The following is a 17,182-nucleotide window of genomic DNA, read 5'->3' as shown; positions in this document are numbered from 1 at the left end:
ATTTGTCCAGACACGGATATATGCGGTTGGTCCATAACTCGCTCAGCAGCGCCGAGGCCACCTGGAACATCGCCTTGCCATGCTTGACGTAAAAGTCGAGGGCATGCTTGCCCATGAGAGATTGAACCGCGTTAATATTAGGTTGAGAGGTGTTTTTCTAAAGGGAGATGGAGTGAGGAAAGCGAATGGGACGCATATATGCCAAGCTCACGAATACTTTAGTGATCGCATCATTTAGATTCTTCGCGAAAGCCTGTGCCGCTTGCTTCTCTTTCTTGTTGTCCCCGCATTTGGAGAGCTTGTCGAGTGCCTCTTTGAATTCCTGAAGCGCCATGTTGAATCGCAGCAGAAGAGATGGAGAAAAGAGAAAGAAGTGAGGAGCCGGCGGTCGAAATCGTGAAAGGTTTAAGTACGCTTGATTCGAAGAAGCAAGAAGTCAAGCATCACGTGCACCCTAAAACGCGATGGAAATGAACCATTTGCATTTTGGGGTTCAAATGCAGGGTGCGCTCCGGACACTTGAGGACATAAAGCACATATCCGGACAATTGTCATTCTCATTAGACGGATGATCTATAGGGGGACGTACAGAGAAGGACGGAAAAATCGAGCAGTTCATTTGTAAACGGTTGAGTACAACGAGGGTTCCACGCCCAGGTATCGCGAGGGGATAGAAGGTAAAAGAGACAGGATATAGGTCGCCTAGCAGCCAGTATGAAGCCAGTATTGCGACGACTACTTCACGTTGAAACCCTCCAGCATTCACGCATCCGATGGCGACGGAATAGGCGAAAGAGGGGAAGGCTCAGTCTCCGGAAGAGGAAGGACCTTATCATCGACCTGGAGGGTGGTGTGCGGGATCTGAGTTCTGGAGTACAGATAAAAATAGAACACAAGACTAAGGATGAGGGCTCACTCTTTCTTTTCGCTGCGGCGTTTGCCCATGCTCGGGTGCCTGCCTAACCTGATGCCCTCAGGAATATCGAAGTGCATCTTGGCGATCTCTTCCGTGACGTCGTCCGTGTTCCGCCTAGCCCTCCCGGTCTTCTCAGCCTTGCGGATCTCCTCAGGTGCTGGAAGATTGAGCTTGCTCAGCCGTTCGACGATGCTCTCTGTCTGTGCACCGGCACTCGGAACGGAGGTGTTCAGAACTGATGGGGGTGGGAGGTCGAACTCTGCGAGTCGTTCCGCGAGCGTGTTGGGGGACGGAGGAGCCGACAGATCAGGGGATGTAGCGTTGGGGACTGTGAGTGACATGGTGGTTGATGCAGAAAGAGATGTGTAAGACGACGGATGACTTCCCAGGCTACATTCTTGGACGTCGGAGCCGGCGGTGAGAAATGAACCCTCGGTCATTCTTTGGTCCCGTTACATAGCCACAATCAATACAGACCACCAGTCGCCTGTTAGCCAAGAACGTTGTTACGTACGACACCAAGAGAGGGTACGGGGGACAAGGGGTTATGACAAGGGAGTACAACATCTATTCATGCATTTATTACACTTGGAATATACCATTCAACCTTCAAGATTCTGTCCGACAGTCTCTGCCTTGTGCTCCAACGTCCAGTCGAAGTTTCGCGGTCCCTTCACATGCTTCCAATTCTCCAATGCTTCCAACCCCGCCTTGCCCCAATCATAATCACCCGGATCTGTACCCTGTGGGCAGTCGACAAATACAGCTAGTGCAATGTTGTCGGGTGGGATGAATCCGGAATCGACTGCATCACGGATCATCTGCCTAAGAGGCGAATAGAAGCCAAATATGTTGAGGAGGACGACCGCTGATAGCCAACCATGAGTCAAGCACGCAGGACATTGCATATATGATACGCACGCTTCTGATGAATACCCAACTGTGTCCATGTGATCATTTCCATAACTTCCTCAAACGTGCCGTATCCTCCCGGAAGCGCGATGAACCCCGCCTTGGCCCTTGATGCCATGATCTGTTTACGCTCATGCATGCTTTTCGAAACAACCACCTCCATCCCGCCTCCATCCCAGCCGGGGATCGTACCGTAGCCTTCACCACCTAGTGCCATCTGTGCCCTGTGTTAGTATATTACTGGCATAGTCATAGTGACGTGGACGAACCATGGCGTAGGGGATCACTCCTACTACCTTACCCCCAGCTTCAACACAGGCATGCGCCGTAGCTCCCATTAAGCCTTTCATACCACCTCCATATATGAGGTGCCGTCCAGATGCAGCTATGGCTTTACCCAGTGCTAGTAAGGATACAGTCGATCAGAAAGAAGCGGAAGGGACAATGAACTGGAGGTGCATACAGGAGGCTGCGGCCAGGTAAGCGGGCTTGGTACCTAGCGATGACGCGCAGAAGACGCAGACGGCAACTTCAGCCATAGCGGATGGTATGAAGATCTGATAGGGCTGTTGGGGAGTGTGAGGGAGGAAGAGACTCTTATGTCCAACACCTAGTCGTCGTCGACATTCTCAGGTCACCACTCCGCGTCTGGCAACCTGACGCGGCTACGGGGGGAATGCCTACATGGAGTCCACACCGAACCGTAAGAAAACTCGTACATGATACGTAAATTTTCCCCTCCCATACCGCTCTACTTACATGACAGCGCAATTACAATAATAATATTATCGATGATGGCATCTATGGAAGAAAGAGAAACTCTGGGCCGAAACTATGAAATACGCCCTCCACCAGTCGCCCATTTCCGACCAATAAAATTCAGCTCAACCAGGAGGGGAACAATCCCTGCCTCCAGAAGGGGCCATTCATAAAAGTCAAGCAACGTCCAGCCGCTCAGTCGCTTCTCTGAATCCGTTTGCCCTGCCCTGGGCTGGCCCGAGTTCATTGGAAACACGTTGTCTCCGGCCATTTTCTCGAGAAGCCAGCGACCAAATCGAGCGTTGACACCTTCAACTCCGAGGTTCCACTGTGGCCAGCCAAAGCCCAGTGCAACTGTTTGCGGAAGAGCCAGTGGAAAAGTCGCCGCAGAGAAAAAGGTAATGGACAAGTTGTGCGGAAGCTCATGTGCGGGTTTTTCCGGACTCGGCCCATATTTAGGATCCGGCGCGGACGACGATTCGCTGGAGGTTGTGCTTATACGGCTTAGCCCTCCAAGAACAGTCGGCGGCCCGGGCAATTCCCGGTCCACCAGCTGATTCGAAGGCGGCTCGAGTAGGCGTACGGCGCGGTCGAACTTCTCAGGAATGGACAGGAATGTAGGTATTGCGTACCTGGGTAGGCGGGCGTCAGATGACATTGATAGATGAGATATCATCCACATTACGTACCAATCTTGTGTACGTACCACCGTATCCTTGAGAACCCAGGAGAAACCGTCTTTCTCGCTGTTCGGCCATGTGTACGGGTGTATGCCCATGCCCTCTGTGCCGTTGTCCCATCCTTCTCCGTCATCTCCAAACCGGCTCAGTAAAATAGCCTTACCCCGCACCTCCCCGAGAGTGGGCACGCGGTTTTCCAAGAACCAGATGTCTCGAACTTCCGGGCTGTGAATTCCGGCCCGGACTAAATGCGAAAAGAGCTGGAACCGCCCCTGTGCACCGTCCTCTTGTTTGATAGAGCAAATCACCGTCTCTGACCTACCAGCGTCGGACCGTAGGAAGTCCGTCAGTATGCGGAGAACTGTCAAATATGGTGTGAACTGGGGCGATGCGCCGTGATACGCAATGAGAGCGCCGTCAATGATTGAGAACCGAAGATCGAAGACACGAACCCCGGATTGCAGCTGCACGGCAAAGGGTGTTGTAGGAGACTGACATTGCGAAACCGGGTAGCCGTAAAAGGCGAGTGTATCGTGAGTACCTATCGGAGGGGTTACCCAAACAGAATATATGCCGCCGAGAAGCGCCCACTAACCTGGGAGGACGAGGTTGGATAGGGGCATGGAGCTTGGAATATCGGACAGAAAACTTGCGAGATTACGGTATGGGAGAATAACGAGCCGGTGATGGGTGCGATTGACCTGCCAGAAAATGAATTCACGTTTCTGGAGATGAAATCGATCGAACTGCGTTCCGGACCTTGAAGCGATAGAATCGGAATGGCGGCATGCCGGTCGCCGTATTGGACAGTTCCAATCCTTCCCAAGCACATTTTCCACGCCAGGTCTCCGGCCGATGCGCGCGGGTGAGATCCAGCTCCCATGTGCGGGCAGAAGCTAGATTAGTCGATAGATACACGTTGCCGTCGGGGGAGAATGTCGTGTACGCTAGCTCCTTCCATGATGAGTCGGCAGATAAGTAAATGATATCCTTTGATCTATTTGCATGATCGAAGCAGATCGCTTTGTATTCGCTTTGTGCCAAGTCTTTCCAAGAGAGTGCATGAAGCGTCGTCAAAGCAGATAACTTGTGGGATAGGAGAATGTCTTCCTCAGTCAGATTCACAATACCCAGGGTCTTCTTCTTCCCAGACCAGCTGCGCCATTTGGAGTACATCACGGCGTCCGGTGAATCGATAGTAGCCGGAATGTATTATTTGAGAGGAATAGACATGGTAGAGAGGAGAGAGGTGCGTGGAGAGCTCAACCCTGGCCTGTCAGGGAAGGGATGTGCCACGTTCAGGGGCCTGAATGGGCCGCGGCATCGATAATCCACGGGTCATCTCTGCGCCCATATGCATGCAGGTACCGGTGGTGCCAGCGCATCGCACCTTGCCTTTGGACTGTTCATTTGACAATCACCTGATATATTTGAAGCTGCAATATAGCTTCGAATATATCAGGTGATCCCATCACAGTAATGTGATTTGCCTGATCAGGGTATTATTGAACCAAGGCAGTCTCATTCAAAGATGCAAGATGTGGGTAGCTTGTCCCACATCAAGGTTTACTCCCTGTTTATTCTGCCCAAAGTGGGATACCGCTTGGAGGCTTCTCTTTGTGTGTGATTGAAGATTAACAGCACTACAGCTAGTCTGCTGTCAACCTACATCAACACATATCATGTGGACACTAAATTATGCAAGTACAGCACTGATAGCACTTCTCAAAGTGACTATCTATCTATCAGATCAACCTACTAGATACTGGTCAACTCTCATATGCATAGAGCCAGTGGTTTGTTCTTAGGACCACACCACATCAGCAATTCTCCTGTCAAACAAACACAATACTACCACACCACCTGAATTATTACTCGCTCAGATTAATGCCCCCCGGCCCGCCCCCGCGTTCGGCAGCGGTGCCCCCGGACCCTGTGCAGGGACAGGCCGATGTGATGCGTCGGCCGCGGAAGTTCGCCTGCTGCGGCTCATCATACGTAATGTTCCACCGACAGCTCTAGGTCCTGGGAAGTCCAAACGGACATAAGGAACAGAGCTAGCTAAGATCATCGATTTTATGTACCCTGATCCATGAATGGCGGCGACGATGATAGAGAAGCTTACTGGAGGCTGATTCTAGCGTAGGTAATACGCCCGAGGAGCGGAACACGGAAGCCGGCTATGTGGAGATCCTCAAGCCGTAAACTGCTTCTGTGACCCAGTTTGGCAGGATGAAAGGGCGTGCGCTGGAAAGGCGGTAGGTGAAATTGACCCAATCGCGAAGTGATCCCATTGATAGACCCTGGACGGAGCCGCGCGGTTGACCGCATGAGAATTGAAAGGAAACAGCGTCTTCCGCCGACTGGCAGGTCCCTTCTCACCTTCGAGAAGAATGTCTGTGTCGCTGGCCTTGCTGCCGTTGGACAGCTCGGTATTCGCTCCCGTCGATGAGATCGCACGGGATGCGGATAAGGCGCATTGACGTACAGTGTAGGTTCCTGGCATATTGAATAGAACCCACACATTATGTTCGAGCCCGACAGAACAAGCACGATTGATCCGGATGGTGCATTTGGGGGCACCCTGCCTTCCCCTCCTGTACCACTTCGACCCTAATGTGCACCCATAAACTGTATACAAAGAAGGCGAGAAATAAAGAACATGAGTGAAAGATGAAGGTTGCAGAGAGTACTTCGTTGGAAGGGACGGTGCCAAACTGGGACTTGCGGGTATATTCTGCTTCCATTGATTACATCATGTCCCGCCCTCAGCTCTAGACCAAACCTCTGAGACAGACCACATATCCCTTCTCACTTGAGGCGTATATAATCCCTCCAACAACTCCCCCTGCCCAGTGAGTATTTCCGTGCTCCTTCTCGTTCCCCAGAACATCAACTGACCATCGTGTCTGTACATTTCTGTACATCAGGTGCGACACCGACTTTAACCGCATAATAAATTTCATAGACTAAGAGCATATCGTCATGGCCGGTGCAGCCCTTCGTAACATGGCGTACGTCCTTCTCTCTAAGGCCCACCAGCCCATCTCCTAATCATTCCCCATCTACAGCAATGTCTTTGTGAGCATATATCGAGATATGCGCGTCCAGGGCTTAACGTGTCATTCACAATCAGTTCGACATCACCATCGCGTCCAGACCTGCCGGTCGTGTGGTGTTCAAACTAAGAGACGAGGTTGTCCCTATTACTGCTAGGAACTTTCGGGAGCTCGCGACGGGGCAAAACGGCTATGGGTTTAAGGGCAGCGCCTTTCATCGCGTGATCCCTGGCGTATGTCTTCAATAACCAAGCGTCATCCTTGATATTGACCGAGTCCTCCCAGTTCATGGCCCAGGGAGGCGATTTCACCCGGGGGGATGGACGCGGGGGGTATTCGATCTACGGCGAGAAGTTTAAGGATGAGAACTTCAAGGACCGTCACGTCAAGCCGGGGCTCGTACGTCGTGCGTGCATTCATTCGCATGACGCAGCACTCATTGCGCATATAGCTGTCCATGGCAAACTCCGGTGTGAACACAAATGGTTCGCAGGTGCGCAAATCGTGATACAGTGCATGCACAGCGCTAATACAAACCCAAGTTTTTTATTACCACCGCCCCCTGCCCTTGGCTCGATGGGAAGCACGTTGTGTTCGGCGAAGTCGTTTCTGGCATGGACCTAGTAAGAACTATCGAAAGCCAAGGCAGCGATAGCGGAGACCCGAAGTCAAAAATCGTCATTGCCGATTGTGGTGTTGTCAACAACCATTAAAATGTAACGGTCCAACGGTCCGGTGCGCTGGAAGCGGCAAGAGGTGACAGCAACGTAGGATAAAAAGATCCCATGGCCTAGACTGCGGGTGTTACCTCTTGCAGGTGCCAGCGAAAACGGGCTGGGGTCACTGTACGCCCCTCTGTCATGTGTTACCTCTCTTCATTGTGCAATACAGATTCACTTGTTGCCTCATGCTTTTGGCATATTCATGGATCGATGCGTCCCAAATCAAGAACAGACGAGTCAGGTGTTGTTGACGCACAAGGTCAACCAAATAGGAGACACTTCCCGAAGGCAACGCAACTCAAGTTTTTCCTTGGAACATCAATTGCCTTTTGATAACCAATACAACTCAGCACATCTGACGAAGGCTCGATTAATCGAGCCTTCGTCAGATGTGCTGAGTTGTACTTCAACACGCAAGCTGCCGTACATGTTGGTTGTCGAAAGGGACGCAGCCGGGATGTGGATCCTGTGGTACACCACGCATAGAACAGAGGACGCACACAGTTAGCAAAATTCATGGCCGATAAGAGACTACTAGTTCGCTGAAACACAAGTTGCTTTCGTTTCTGTTGTAGTTTTATATGAGATGATGAAAATTTCACTTCCGAAAAAGGCGATGAAAAAAAATGGGAGGGGACCAGTCACGTGAGAAATACAGCACGCGAAAACTGATCGAGTCAGCCAAATCTTCCCTCAAAGAACGAGCATATTCTATGTTATTTCCTTTGACGCACAGTGCCCTGTATGTGCTTCCTGGATGCTTTTTTCCTCAAAGCGAAAGAAATTGGGCTCCATTGACGCCATCCGCCTTCCACGAAGATGGTGGTTTTAGGAGAGAGGCTGCGTAATCTGACGGGTGCAGATGGCGGAAGTATTTTGGGTATATAAAGAGGGGCATGTCGACGTACTCGCGCCGCCAATCCCCGCGGACCCCAGACACCCGACTGCACTCTGCTCCCATCCACCACCTCTCGTCCCCAAATCAACTTTCTGCACATCCTCCCTGGTCGCATTAGCTTGCAGACTCTAATTACTTCTCGATGTCTTATCATGGCCTTTCTCTACCATCTTCTGGCCCTCTAGTCCCTCAGCAACGGCCACCGTTACAGCCGCCACCGGTCCAACAGCTGACCCCACCCGCAACTGAGGGCGCTAAGACGCCAGCTGCCCCACCCACTCTCGAGCAGCAGCACATTACCGCCGTAGATGGTATTGTGCCAACTCTCCAGTAAGTGATACATCTTTTTGTAATGTGGATGGCGTTGTTGGAGGGGGCAAAGGGGGATGGATGGATGGTGGAAGGCCTATGACATGTTTGGTGGTGTCAATGGCGGAGAGCCGTGCTTTTACCGGTTTGTCATCCAAATCCAGTGAACACGTTACTCATAAACTCTCCCTTTTCCTCCTATCCTCCTTGCCCGTTCCTCCAACCACCATTTCACTCACATAGAAATATCGTCGCTACGGTCAACCTTGATTGTCGACTGGATCTCAAGACCATCGCTCTGCATGCCCGCAATGCCGAGTACAATCCCAAGGTACATACGTTCCGTGCAGCCCCAATATGCAGATGTGCTAATCTCATGACAGCGTTTCGCTGCCGTCATCATGCGTATACGAGAACCAAAGACGACCGCGCTGATCTTTGCGTCTGGCAAGATGGTCGTTACGGGTGCAAAGTCGGAGGATGATTCTCGGCTGGCGTCTCGCAAATATGCGCGTATCGTGCAGAAGCTTGGGTTCGACACGCGGTTCGTGGATTTCAAGATCCAGAACATTGTCGGCTCGTGCGATGTCAAGTTCCCTATCCGTTTAGAGGGCCTGGCATACTCTCACGGACAGTTCAGCAGCTACGAGCCTGAGGTGAGTCATCATCAACGTTATCATCATGCCTGTGATATTGAACAACTTGCTACAGCTATTTCCTGGTCTTATTTACCGTATGCTCAAACCAAAAGTCGTCCTGCTGATATTCGTCTCCGGGAAGATCGTCCTCACCGGTGCCAAGGTCCGAGAGGAGATTTATACCGCCTTCAACACGATCTACACTGTGCTTCAGGAGTTCAAGAAGCCTTGAGCGCTCTTTCAAGTGCTGGTCACTGAGCTGCGCACTGTATTATTGTCACGACTTCTCTTTGCATGCTTTTTCTCCTCCACATTCAACATGGAAGACCTCGCAATATTTCTGCTTCCGCTCCCCTTCTCTCCCCCTCCTTCCCGTCATGCAACCTATCTCACGAGATGCCATCGATCGAACAATTCGCAACACACCCTTTCCCCTTTTTCTTTCCCTCCGTCGGGTATATTAGATTCTGTACGAGTAGCTCCTGCAAGGGCATTGCCCCTCTGCACGCACTTCGGTGATTTGCCTCGAACCATAACGATGCGATGGAGTATATTTCATTGTGCAGGTCACTTTAGTAGCTGCTCGGAGATTGTACATAGGGGGAAACCCGTGCAATAAAACAGTTAACGATTCCATTCACGTGTGGCTTATCAGATGCTTAGTTGATCGAGTGAAAATTACGGAAGTAAAACTCCCGTGGTCTGGGCGCACGGAAGGAATTACCGGTTATGGCCAAACCCATAAAGGCTCCGAGACAGACCATCCCGTCCCCTTCTCACACAGCCGTATATAATCCCCCATCCCCTCCGCCGTCCAGCGAGGTTCATCATCCCTTTCGTTCATCCCTCTCGTTCCCACACCCCAACTCCCTGATCTGTACACTCTCTGCATCAGGTACAATATTAGTCTTCCACGTCGAGGGTACGTTCACTAACACCCTATCGTCGTCGTCGTCGCAGCTCCCCATAACATGGCGTATGTCCCCCTCTTTGACGCGCACCAATGCATACACTAACCACTGTCCTAGTAACGTCTTCGTGAGCATATATGATCTGTATGCACGCATCACCCGCCTAACACCTCATTATCTATCAGTTTGATATTACCATTGGCGCCAAGCCTGCCGGTCGTGTGGTGTTCAAACTGTACGACGATGTTGTCCCCCTCACCGCTAGGAACTTCCGGGAGCTCGCCACCGGGAAGAACGGCTATGGCTACAAGGGTAGTATATTCCATCGTGTGATCCCCAGCGTATGTCTCTAATAACTTCCCGTCGTTCTTGAGGTTGACGATGTCCTAGTTCATGCTCCAGGGTGGCGACTTTACGAAGGGGGACGGGACTGGAGGGCACTCTATCTACGGGGAGAAGTTCAAGGATGAGAACTTCAAGTTGAGGCACACTAAGCCTGGTCTTGTACGTTGTGCACGCAATCACTCATCTCGCGCGACTCATTGCGATCACAGCTCTCTATGGCAAACGCCGGCAAGAACACCAACGGCTCGCAGGTACGCAGATCGTAGTATAACACATGTACATCCCTGACATGTCCCAGTTCTTCATCACGACCGTCGCTTGTGATTGGCTCGACGGGATTCACGTCGTGTTTGGCGAGGTCGTCTCCGGCATGGAAGTTGTGAAGGAGGTTGAATCCCACGGGTCCAGGAACGGTGGTACAAATGCCAAGATTGTGATTGCGGACGCCGGTGTTGTGTAAAGGTCGAGTGTGCTGGATGGAAGAGGCAAGAGGTGATAGCCATGTAAGCTGGATAAACCCCGCGACCTAGACCGCGGTGCGGGTGTTATCAAGTGCCAGTTGTGTTTACTGTGCGGTGTTCTAGCATGTGTTACCTCCTCATCGGCGAAGAAATAAATATTTTTCTGTCCCATCATGCGGATAAGGTGCTCCAGACAACGGCTGTTTTCTCTTGTTCGCCAAGTCGTTTCAACATCAGAAGATGTCAGCAGTTTCGTATGGCAGCCATGTTGCTTGTTCCATGCCTGTGCCTCCATGTTTCATCGGAATTATTTCAATATATTACATGTGTTGGGCCTTGGAGAGAAGCAGGCGGGGAGGGGAGTCTGGAGTAGGTGATGTACCAAGCACAGGACTGAGAGCGCATATATTTAGCAATATCTATCTATTGCTGAAAGAAAGTACTAGTATTTCAGTCATTTCTTATTTCGAATTTGTTGTGGTTCTATCCAATGAAAAATTCCCATCAATCTAGACCCTGTCAACAGAAGAAGTTGAGCGTTTTCCCAGGAAGCGAGTCAGCGCATACATGTGCTTCTCCTCATTTCAGGCAGAACACTGCAACAAAATCAGTCGACAACGGTGGATGATACCTCTACAATAACACACCCTCTAACCACTTGTTCGTCGTTTATCGTGCGACATTAACCAATGAACCTCTGCCTGTAGTGCATACACCTTACAATACAACAAGATGGCAACTGATGGCCACATCCGATCCAACGCCGGGGAAGATCGAAGCTTGCCATTTACAATCGGCAGCCCCAAACCACGGCACTGGTCACGAAGGACGGCATTCTCCTGTTTCTCTCCAGCATATCGGTGGCGGATGCTGCCGGGTATCCTGGTTCTGCTGCTGCTCGTCCTCTTCTTCTATCCGACACATCCACCACGACTCGCTCCGCTGCCAGGGGAATGGATCGACCCGATTTCACCGATCGCTCGACTACGAAATGGAGGACCGGGAAGGCGAGGCGATGGACAAGTGTGCGGAGTGCGCGCGAGGATGGCCGTAGAAGGTGGAGGGTGGACGATGAGCCGGATAAGAGAAATGGTCGCCGAAACAGAGGGATTCTTCGTCCGGGACTGGAGTTTACATCTGGGCTGGAATAATGTGAGCATCCGTGTGAATAATGAATGGTTCTATTATCTCACAATGGCCGTAGATGAGATATATCATCGAATCAGGCATCAACCAGGCGTACGTGTTGAACCGTACGCTTGTCCTCCCTTCCTACGTATATGCGCGCCATTGCGAGTTAGCTGCGTCAGTATCCTTATCCTTTTCCAAGTTACTCCGAGCCCCGCTGACACCCCTAGGCAGAGAAGTGTGTGGTTCATATGGGGGAGTTCTGAATCGCACAGCATTCGGCGCTCACCTCCCGATCAGCGTGATCGAATTATATCGCATGCCTCTAGGTGCAATGCTCGACCTGGACATCATACGAGCACATAGGAATGTTGTCCTAATGTCTGAATATCTAGACCTGCAAGACCTTCCTCATTCACTCGAACCCATCACTGGCCGTTTTTCCTCGGACCTCGTGCCTCAAGGTGCCACAGTCCAGACCATCGACCCCTGGCACTATGATGGCGATCTAGTACGGGTAGACCGGCTGCCACCGCCGTATACCGAAAACCGCAAGTGGGAGTACAGCGCCGAAGTTGCGGAGCAGCTAGAAGTGCACACGCACAATGGCATGTTCATGCAGTGGGAGAACGGCTGGAGGGTCGTTAGTGAAGGCAAAGGACCGGGATTCTCCGAACAAGATGCAGAACAGGTCCTCGCGGTCTATGGATATTCCGTCATCCACTCGTACACTGGACGGTGCGTTCCCTTTCCTTGTACATTCGTGCGTATCGCTAATGTTCGTAACAGACGGGTTGAGCATCTAAAATTTGTCGGATTTCCCGTTAAGTTTATCTGTGTACGAGACCGCATGCGGGGGTGGTACGACGATCATGGATCCTCGCCCGCTACTGTCTTCTGGCTGCAGGGAGAGGTGCACGTGGAGCGACGCCCGGTCAGGATACTTTCGCTTCCTACTAATTAGTACTAACTTTCCATATTAGGGAGATATGTGGTTTTCTACCCCTGCGGCCAGGGATGAGTACACTGAACTTGTCCTCTATACTATGCATCGACCAGCCAATATCTTGAAGGTAGCAAGCCGGGTAGATATGCGCATCCGACAGCTCGTCGGAGGCAAGATGTGGATGGCAGTCCACATGCGACGTGGTGATTGTAAGCGTGCTCAAACCCGGAAGCCTGGAAGCGAGTCTGATTGTGATGTAGTCACCCAGGTGGACTGGGTGCGCGTGGGATCCATCCAGGAGCACTGGGGTCGAGTGAATGAACGCCTTAAGCAGGGACGAGCGCTCCTCCGGGAACTGCGTCACAAGCCTAAGGAGACGTATGACGTACCAGCCGTGCAACCGTATTCTGGGTGGAAGGGTGCTTATCCACCCGCTGATGATGATCCGTAAGCGTACTTTCATGGCATTCCCCGACTTGCCCAGACTGAAGTGGGATTAGGTTCTTCCTTGCCACGGATGAGCGAGACCCAGAGTATCTGGCCTTTCTGCGCAACCATAGCGCCATCTTGATTAATGATCTCCTAACATCGGAGGATCGGCAAGAGCTGGGCTGGCCGATCATGATGACAGACTTTCTTGGACTATTGGAGCAAGCGATCCTTGCTCGCAGTGCGTACTTTATCGGGAGAATGGAGAGCAGCGTGAGCGGCGGCGCGCTGAACATGCGCGCGGCTTGGGGCATGGATCCCCGGACGATGAGTTTCGAGTGACGGAAGGGACACTATGACACGGATATTCGGGGATTTTCGCTTTCTTCATCTTCTTGAACTATTTTTCGGGACATTGGTCATCTGGCCAGAGACTGTACAGTACGCCACACTTTTGTTGAACCTGGGTTTTGAGGTGCGTGCTCAGACGGGAACGTGCGTCGTTTGTTGCATGGATATTAACATATTTTACATAATATACCCGGTAAAATGAGAAACGAAAGCAGTGCGAAATGTACTACCGGTTACTGCGATATCTTCCTACTTACGGCGACCGCCGTGCGGCTTGCTTCCGTTGTCGGTCCGCCTTGGTCGGCACCAACGTCCATCCAAGGCAGGACTGCCGGCGACGACGTCGCTGACCTCGACATGAACGGCGACAAACACTGCTTATCTACGTTTGTCTTTACCGCACGAGACATGCGCGCCCCGGGGGGAAACATCCTTGCCCGAAAGTTTCCACATCCACTCTCCTGTACAATCCCCCGCCCCGGTCCATGCCTGCTTAGTGACCAGCCCCCCCATCAGACTGCCCGCAAAAGACTTAATAGGCGTGATATCATCGCACCGCGGGCCCCGCCTAATTAATTTTAAACATTATCATGGACGTGCTACTCGAACTTGCACTCCGGAGCAGCATATCCAGCTTCCGGATGACCTACCCCACCACCATTCAGCTCCCTGCCATACTGCCGATGGTGCGCGCCCCGCGAAAACCGGAGCTGTTTTACGGGAGGGACGAGGTTGTTGAGGAAGTTGCTGCGTCGTTGGGTGGGGAACAAGCTGTTCACCTTGCCATCCTCGGTGCGGATGGGATGGGCAAAACGAGCGTAGCAGCCGCAGTGTGGCACGACAAACGAGTCGAGGCGCGATTCGGCACTCGCAGAGCATGGATATGCTGTGAAGGACTTATGTCGACGGAAGGGCTCGTCCCTGCCCTCGCAGCCGCGTTCAACGTGCCAGACAAACAGGACGGTCCACTTCGAGATCACGTTTTGCAAAGCCTACGATCTCGAAATCATCCCGCACTTGTCGTTCTCGACGGGTTTCGACCGCATTCGAATACCGACGTTCAAAGTTCTAGTTCAGTGCTTGCTGAGCTTGCGGACAATCCGAACATATCTATCCTCTTCGCCGTTACTGGCAATGAACGACCAACCGGTATCACCTGGTTGGATCCCCCTTTGGCGCCTCTAACCGCCCTGGACATCCCAACATCGCGAGCTATCTATTTAGCGCACGGAGGACAGGACGGGGATCGCCTGAACGATCTTCTGGTATTGCTGGGTGGACATCCTCTTGCCCTTTCTTTAATGGCAGTTCTGGGCAAGTCTTGCTCTCCATCTGACCTCGCGATCGCATGCGAGGAAGTCAATATAACCTGCGGACAAAACCTTACCGGTCTCGAGCTGGCCGTCAACCTCTCTCTGACAAGTCAAGCAGTACGCGATCATCCTGAAGCCGCTGCAGTTCTTGACCTCCTCTCGTTACTGCCTGATGGAATCGAATTGGAAGAAGTGTCCAAAGCGCTCCCTAATATACCCGATTGTGTCGCCGCCCTGCATGTGCTCGAACAACTTGGCTTTGTAACTCAACACGGCGATCGAGTGAGGGTGCCGTCTTCGATCCGCTCTTACGTACGTTTCAGACAACCTTCAGACTCCCACTATCTCACGGCATTGCGCAAATATGTCTGCTCTCTACTGAATCCGTTGCAACTCAGCACACCGGACGCTTCTGTTCTCCAACCGATTATAAAGGAATCTGGCAACATCAACTCGCTCCTCGCCATTGCATTGCGCAACGACAAGTTAGATGCCGACGTGATCCATGCAATTCATCAGCTCTGTCTCTTCAGTGCACATGCACATTACGGTGACTTTAAGCCTTTGGTCAATCTCGCCGTCCAACAAGCAAAACGGCGATCAACACCAGACTATGCGGTTATCGCAGCTTTGAAATTGTCCTGCGCTTGCGCACTCATGGTCGAACGTCAATGGAACGAGGCGGCTCCATGGATAGAAGATGTGGAAGCATTGGATATTCCGGCGCCTCTACGAATCGCACGAGCGATCTTGTATGCTGCTCTGCATATGACGCAACATCGATTCAATGAGGCCAGTAAACACCTAACACAAGTCCTCTCCGAAGACGCGGAACCGGCATCACTGTACACAGCCTTATGTGCAGAGCTACTTGCTATCGTCGCTCTCAAAGAAGGCAAGCTGGAGCTCGCCCAGTCCCATTGTAACGAAGCCGAGAGCTATTACATCGCAACTAGCAATACGATCGGATGCTACCGATGCCAAGAGCTCATCGCCACAGTTTTCGTCGCACATCGGCAGTACGCTGATGCTTTCCGGATACTGTACGAGCTCGTTCATCCATACACCACCGCCGGTTTCAATTTCGCTCGAGCCAGGGTGCAGAGAGCGCTGTATCAAATGCATTGCTTGGAAGGTCGATACGAAGCAGCCCTTACTGGATATGCCGAAGCGAAACGCAACGCAGAGAAGATGCACGACAAGTTTGCTATCGCGGACTGCGAACGTGGATCGGCGAAGACGTACGAACTAATGCAACAGCCAGCTGCGGCATTGGCGCTGTACAAAGTGGCGATCGCACTGTTCCAATCACTCAACGAAATCGTCGAATGCGCATACACAAGACTTGCTCTCGGACATTGTATGTGCGATTCTGGCCTTCCAGCAGACGGTCTGTCGCAGATGGCGGCCGCAATGGCTGCCTTCGATTACTTTGGTCTGACCTACTCATCAGCCAAATGCAAGCAATACAGCGGCAAGGTGCTTGCTTCCCTAAAAGCCATAAACGAGGGTCTCTCGCGCGTACGAGCGGCATTGCAGACGTTCGCTGATCTAGGCCGACTGGAGGATGCAGCCGATTGCTACATCCTTATAGGCGGTATATGCTTTCCCGATCGGTTGGACGAAGCGGAAGAAGCGACGAAGGCGGCCATGGAGCTCTACGACACAGTCGGAAGACCAGAGTCCAAGGCCAATTGCACGATCATACTCGCCAGTTGTTACAAGCGAAAAGGAATGACAGAGGAGATGACGCGCGTCGCACATGAAGGCCTTGATATCCTTGCGGGCTTGGATGATCAGAGCCAGGCGGACCAGGGAATTGTCCGGATGTTGAAAGGCTTCCTGGGTCACGTGGAGGATAGTGACGACGATTGATCTTGGTTACTTCAGGTATTATTATTTATCTCTGTGTTATTGAAGCTCGTTCGCATGTAAATACAAGCAATTTGTAGCAAATATCACCTGGACCGTATTTAACCCCGTTATCTATATATCTGCCCTGTTGAAGCGGCGACACTGCATGGGCCTAAGCATCGGATTTCGCACCGAGTCCAGCTTTGATCCTCCGAAAGACCTGGTCTCTCAGCGGCCTTTGCCTGTGCGTTGAAAAGACCTCAAAGCTAACACCAATTCTGGTCACTATGATCTGGAACAGGCGATGGTTTAATACTGAGGCAACTCGTTACAACGAACAACATTCGAAACCCGTAACTAATATGTAGGAGACTGAAATGTACATATCCCCCGCCGGTTGGGGATACGGCCTATGCGGACGTGGTGAATCCACTTAACAACAGCCCTTTCGACGTGCTAAATCGTGTCTTATACTACAGCCCCAGCAGAGTATTCTCCTTTCCCTCCCGCTTGCTATCTCCAATCCTCCCTGTCTTACTCACGAACGCCAT

General features: G+C 51.8%; 7 protein-coding genes across 7 annotated transcripts; 5 read left to right on the top strand and 2 right to left on the bottom strand.

The window, feature by feature from the left end:
• Window positions 1-544: 544 nt before the first annotated feature.
• DACRYDRAFT_113868 (uncharacterized protein) lies at window positions 545-1,257 on the bottom strand (the record flags this gene model as incomplete). Its single annotated transcript, XM_040769714.1, has 2 exons — window positions 545-868; window positions 917-1,257. 2 exons carry the CDS (start codon window positions 1,255-1,257, stop codon window positions 763-765), a joined length of 447 nt encoding a protein of 148 aa, XP_040632729.1. The 3' UTR covers window positions 545-762.
• Window positions 1,258-1,496: 239 nt separating this feature from the next.
• On the bottom strand, window positions 1,497-4,482 carry DACRYDRAFT_20196 (PLC-like phosphodiesterase). Its single transcript, XM_040771843.1, has 8 exons — window positions 4,027-4,482; window positions 3,863-3,968; window positions 3,277-3,808; window positions 2,604-3,219; window positions 2,292-2,550; window positions 2,098-2,231; window positions 1,838-2,045; window positions 1,497-1,784 (listed from the first exon to the last, which is right to left on the bottom strand). Exons 1-4 carry the CDS (start codon window positions 4,441-4,443, stop codon window positions 2,661-2,663), a joined length of 1,614 nt encoding a protein of 537 aa, XP_040632728.1. The 5' UTR covers window positions 4,444-4,482; the 3' UTR covers window positions 1,497-1,784; window positions 1,838-2,045; window positions 2,098-2,231; window positions 2,292-2,550; window positions 2,604-2,660.
• A 1,590-nt stretch (window positions 4,483-6,072) lies between these two features.
• Window positions 6,073-7,295, top strand: DACRYDRAFT_20195 (cyclophilin). The gene is made up of 7 exons (XM_040771842.1): window positions 6,073-6,122; window positions 6,198-6,281; window positions 6,339-6,348; window positions 6,404-6,559; window positions 6,612-6,725; window positions 6,778-6,819; window positions 6,869-7,295. The coding sequence occupies exons 2-7, from the start codon at window positions 6,253-6,255 to the stop codon at window positions 7,037-7,039; spliced, it is 522 nt and encodes a 173-aa protein (XP_040632727.1). The 5' UTR covers window positions 6,073-6,122; window positions 6,198-6,252; the 3' UTR covers window positions 7,040-7,295.
• A 723-nt stretch (window positions 7,296-8,018) lies between these two features.
• DACRYDRAFT_75233 (TBP-domain-containing protein) lies at window positions 8,019-9,326 on the top strand. The gene is made up of 4 exons (XM_040776120.1): window positions 8,019-8,276; window positions 8,499-8,586; window positions 8,639-8,911; window positions 8,967-9,326. Exons 1-4 carry the CDS (start codon window positions 8,089-8,091, stop codon window positions 9,123-9,125), a joined length of 708 nt encoding a protein of 235 aa, XP_040632726.1. The 5' UTR covers window positions 8,019-8,088; the 3' UTR covers window positions 9,126-9,326.
• Window positions 9,327-9,727: 401 nt separating this feature from the next.
• On the top strand, window positions 9,728-10,799 carry DACRYDRAFT_20193 (cyclophilin). Its single transcript, XM_040771841.1, has 6 exons — window positions 9,728-9,869; window positions 9,922-9,931; window positions 9,990-10,145; window positions 10,195-10,308; window positions 10,359-10,400; window positions 10,448-10,799. The coding sequence occupies exons 1-6, from the start codon at window positions 9,865-9,867 to the stop codon at window positions 10,607-10,609; spliced, it is 489 nt and encodes a 162-aa protein (XP_040632725.1). The 5' UTR covers window positions 9,728-9,864; the 3' UTR covers window positions 10,610-10,799.
• A 464-nt stretch (window positions 10,800-11,263) lies between these two features.
• DACRYDRAFT_113862 (uncharacterized protein) lies at window positions 11,264-13,527 on the top strand. The gene is made up of 7 exons (XM_040769713.1): window positions 11,264-11,762; window positions 11,815-11,915; window positions 11,973-12,476; window positions 12,528-12,672; window positions 12,722-12,893; window positions 12,945-13,131; window positions 13,185-13,527. Exons 1-7 carry the CDS (start codon window positions 11,343-11,345, stop codon window positions 13,453-13,455), a joined length of 1,800 nt encoding a protein of 599 aa, XP_040632724.1. The 5' UTR covers window positions 11,264-11,342; the 3' UTR covers window positions 13,456-13,527.
• Window positions 13,528-14,001: 474 nt separating this feature from the next.
• On the top strand, window positions 14,002-16,756 carry DACRYDRAFT_98403 (uncharacterized protein). Its single transcript, XM_040777527.1, has one exon. It carries the CDS (start codon window positions 14,055-14,057, stop codon window positions 16,650-16,652), a length of 2,598 nt encoding a protein of 865 aa, XP_040632723.1. The 5' UTR covers window positions 14,002-14,054; the 3' UTR covers window positions 16,653-16,756.
• Window positions 16,757-17,182: the final 426 nt, after the last annotated feature.

This window comes from Dacryopinax primogenitus (genome assembly GCF_000292625.1).
Source record: "Dacryopinax primogenitus strain DJM-731 SS1 chromosome Unknown DACRYscaffold_2, whole genome shotgun sequence".
Classification (NCBI taxonomy): domain Eukaryota; kingdom Fungi; phylum Basidiomycota; class Dacrymycetes; order Dacrymycetales; family Dacrymycetaceae; genus Dacryopinax; species Dacryopinax primogenitus.
Note: the sequence above shows the minus strand (reverse complement) of the source record. Positions and strands in the feature narration are given on the sequence as shown.